Source organism: Medicago sativa, chromosome 6 (assembly GCF_051527215.1).
Source record: "Medicago sativa cultivar Bolivia chromosome 6, Bolivia_mono, whole genome shotgun sequence".
Lineage (NCBI taxonomy): Eukaryota > Viridiplantae > Streptophyta > Magnoliopsida > Fabales > Fabaceae > Medicago > Medicago sativa.
In genome coordinates, this window is record NC_140754.1 from 88,570,812 (window position 1) to 88,574,602 (window position 3,791).

General features: G+C 40.2%; 1 protein-coding gene across 1 annotated transcript; it reads right to left on the reverse strand.

Moving 5' to 3' along the window:
- Positions 1–628: 628 nt before the first annotated feature.
- On the reverse strand, positions 629–2,153 carry LOC146917945 (uncharacterized). The gene is made up of 2 exons (XM_085721960.1): positions 1,116–2,153; positions 629–1,018 (listed from the first exon to the last, which is right to left on the reverse strand). Exons 1-2 carry the CDS (start codon positions 2,151–2,153, stop codon positions 629–631), a joined length of 1,428 nt encoding a protein of 475 aa, XP_085578086.1.
- Between the last annotated feature and the right edge of the window lie 1,638 nt (positions 2,154–3,791).

Genomic DNA, 3,791 nt, shown 5'->3' on the forward strand with positions numbered 1-3,791 from the left:
AAAACTCACACTTGCTAAACTTTGCATATAACTGTTTTTCCCGAAGAATATCCAACACTATCCTCAAATGTTGTGCATGCTCTTGCGGATTCTTAAAATAAACCAATATGTCATCAATGAAAATAATGACAAATTGATCTAAATAAGGCTGAAAAATCTGATTCATGTAATCCATAAAAACTGCTGGAGCATTGGATACACCAAAAGGCATTACCAAAAATTCATAGTGTCCGTAACGTGTTCTGAAAGCCGTTTTGGACACATCTGAGGATTTGATACGAATCTGATGGTATCCTGACCTGAGATCAATTTTAGAGAACACAGATGCTCCCTTAAGTTGATCGAGTAAATCATCAATTCTTGGCAAAGGATACTTATTCTTAATGGTCACCTTATTCAGCTGACGATAATCAATACACAGTCGCATGCTGCCATCTTTCTTCTTGACTAACAAAACCGGTGCACCCCATGGAGACACACTAGGCCTGATGAAATGCTTTTGAATAAGCTCCTCCAATTGAGTCTTCAATTCTTTGAGTTCTAGGGGAGACATTCTGTAAGGTGCTACTGATACTGGTTCAGCTCCCGGAATCAAATCAATCGAAAACTCAATCTCTCTCTCCGGTGGCTAACTTGTAATATCAGCTGGAAAAACATCTAGGTACTCACTTACAATAGGAATATCACTTGGACTCAAGTATGACTCTGAAGTCACGGTGAGCATAACATAAAAACCCTTATCCTGAGCACAAATAAGCTGAGCCATCTGATACGTGTGCTTAATCAATTCTGACAAGGCTACTCCTTCCGTCGTATTACTAGTTGGCATGTAAATAGTCTTTTCGGCACACCCTATATACACATGATTGGCTGACAACCAATCCATACCCAAAATAACATCAATTTGCTTCATCGGAAGACATACTAAATCTATATAGTACGTCTTGCTAGATACGGTGATGGGACAATTATCACAAACATAATTCGCTACAATAGTCCCATCAGTGGTTGTGGTTACCTTCATAGGGGGGATTTAATAATGAAACAGACAACTGAAGAGCCTCAACACATTGAAATGAAATGAAAGAACATGATGCTCCACAATCAAATAAAACATTAACAGGATTCTGACCAAGAAAACACGTACCACCAATCAAGTCTTCATTTGCATGTGCCTTCTTACCATCAAGTGAATACACTCTACCTTTACTCATTGTAGTGCTTACACCCTTGCCTTTATTTCCTCTGTTTGGACAATCCGCCACATAGTGCCCTGATTGACCGCATGCAAAACAATTGCCAGAACCTACCCTGCATTCTCCTTGATGAGCTTTGCCACACTTCCTGTAAGTTGGATAAGTTCTAGGTGGACCTATGTACTTTCCTCTAGTTGGAGAACCCTTAGGCTTCAGCTTCTCATGATACTTGTCAACAAAATTACCTTTATTCCTCCCACTTGCCCGAGAATTTTCTCTAGCTGCCTTATCAAAACCTCTTTCGGCCTCCAAGCTGTTATGCACCATCTCATCATAATCTGTTACCCTTTGCTGACTTACTACAACATAGAGCTCTCCCCTCAAAGCATGCTTATATTGGTTAACTTTCCACATCTCATTACCCGCATACTCGTTGTGAGTAGAGTAATAAGATAGCTCCTCAAACTTCTTCGTAAAATCTGTCACCGACATATGACCTTGTTTCAAGTGGAGAAATTCGTGTTCCTTCCTGACCTTGTATGACAAAGGAAGATACTTCTCTTTCATCACTTGTTTGAAATTCTCCCAATTCAAATCTAACCCATTAGTCTCCATTCTACGCCGAGCAGTTTCCCACCAATCAAGCGCTGCACCTCGGAATTGATTCGTTGCAAAAATCACCTTATCTTCCTCGGTACAGTTAACCATCAGAAAAATCTTTTCCATCTGCTTGATCCACCTCTTAGCTTCAGGTGGCTCACCGCTACCATCGAACTCCGGGGGATGGTTCCGGTTGAATTCTCGAAAAATTGGATTCCCCACGATGGGAGGTGGTGGAGGGGGCTGATGATAACCACCTGGACCTTGCTGCATATTTGCAGCCCACTGCTGCTGAGTCTGAGCGTTCTGTTGTATCTGCTGCTGCATCATATGCATCATCTGTTGGTTTTGTTGCATTAACTACGCCCACATCTGAGCATTAGGGTTAACATCATCCTCCTCATTCCGATTAACTCTTGGCCAACCTCTTGCCCTTCGAGCTCTAGATATTATCGCTCTAACTGTCATATTTAAGTCAAAGTGATCAGTTTCAACCAAATATAACAATGAGGACACATATCCTAAGCTCAAAAAGAACAACTACTTGAATTGTACTCTTAATGACCCAAGGCACGATCTGAATCGACCTGCTCTGATACCAATTGTAACACCCATATTTGAAAATATCTAGAATATTCAAAAGAGTGCTAATATTGATATTGGATACTTTAATTATACAATAATGGAAACAACATTATGTCTTGAGTCTAGAAACACCAACAATTCCAATGTTCTTATGTTACATTATTACACCCAACTTTTGTCATAACTAAGTACAAATACAAATATAAGACAACAAGACTCATAATGTAACATATGCATCCTTAATCCACACCATAAAAGCTCCAATAAGTCACGATCACTCCAAGAGCTTTTCTTTACCTTTACCTCGTGAATCCTGTGAACCTGAACAAATAAGGAGTTGGATGAGACATAATGCCTCAGTGAGTTCTACCTAGCCCTAGGCTAGTGATAACCTTGGGGAAGACCTACGGTTATCACGTGTCTAAAATACAACCTGCCGGTTGATTATACGTGTGTGGACATTCTGGTCTAGACGGAAGTGCACACTAGAATCCGTCTTAGATTCTTCATAACATGTTATAGGATTTACTATATCATATGTGTCATGGCGGTCAAAGGGATCCTAGAACCTCTTTGCCAAGATACGTTAAACGCACCGAAGCCTACACTATATTTCATGACACAACCCTATACCGGACGAATAGGGAAACCTAAGTTCGTCTTCGGTAAAACATTCATTTCATATTCTATTCCAACACTTGTTCATATCTAACATAATCATAATCATGCATGTCGTATTCATTAAGTCATTATGTTAGCGTGAGTCAAACAACATTATCTTAGTTCATTTTACGGAGAGCCCCGGGTGGAGTAACCCCGAGAACTATCCTATACATGACCGATTTACGTACATCGGACTCCCTCGGTGTCTGCGGGTCCCTTACGGCTTGAATCGTCCCCCTTAGATCGAGAACCTCTTGCAACCCCCTAACGTGGTTGACAAGAGACACGAGCACCTACATCTTATATTAATCATGTTCATATACATACATATTCATACTTGTTCATAGGCATAGAAGATATTCTTCGTATCACAACTCATAGTACCTAGAAAGTAATATGACGTTCTATTCTCGACGTCTATGTTGAGGCTCTATGTTCAATCTCCTCCTTAGATTACCACTACCCATTATGCTTAAACTCTCTTTAGTCGTCCTTGCGACACATGTTAAAATTGCCATGATTCTCTATTCAAAGTTCAATTTACGATTGGTACATTTTTCTATTAGTTCCCGAGGACTGAAAATGTCATAAACCCAAGTCTCATACCATTTAGAAATTCTAAGTTTTGTCCATGTCAATTTCGTTCCAGTTGTAAAACAAGTAAAAACAGCAAAAATATACTTCAAAACGATCGCATCGGACCCCTATACGACTGCCCCCAAGCACCCGAACACAGAACAACGCGAG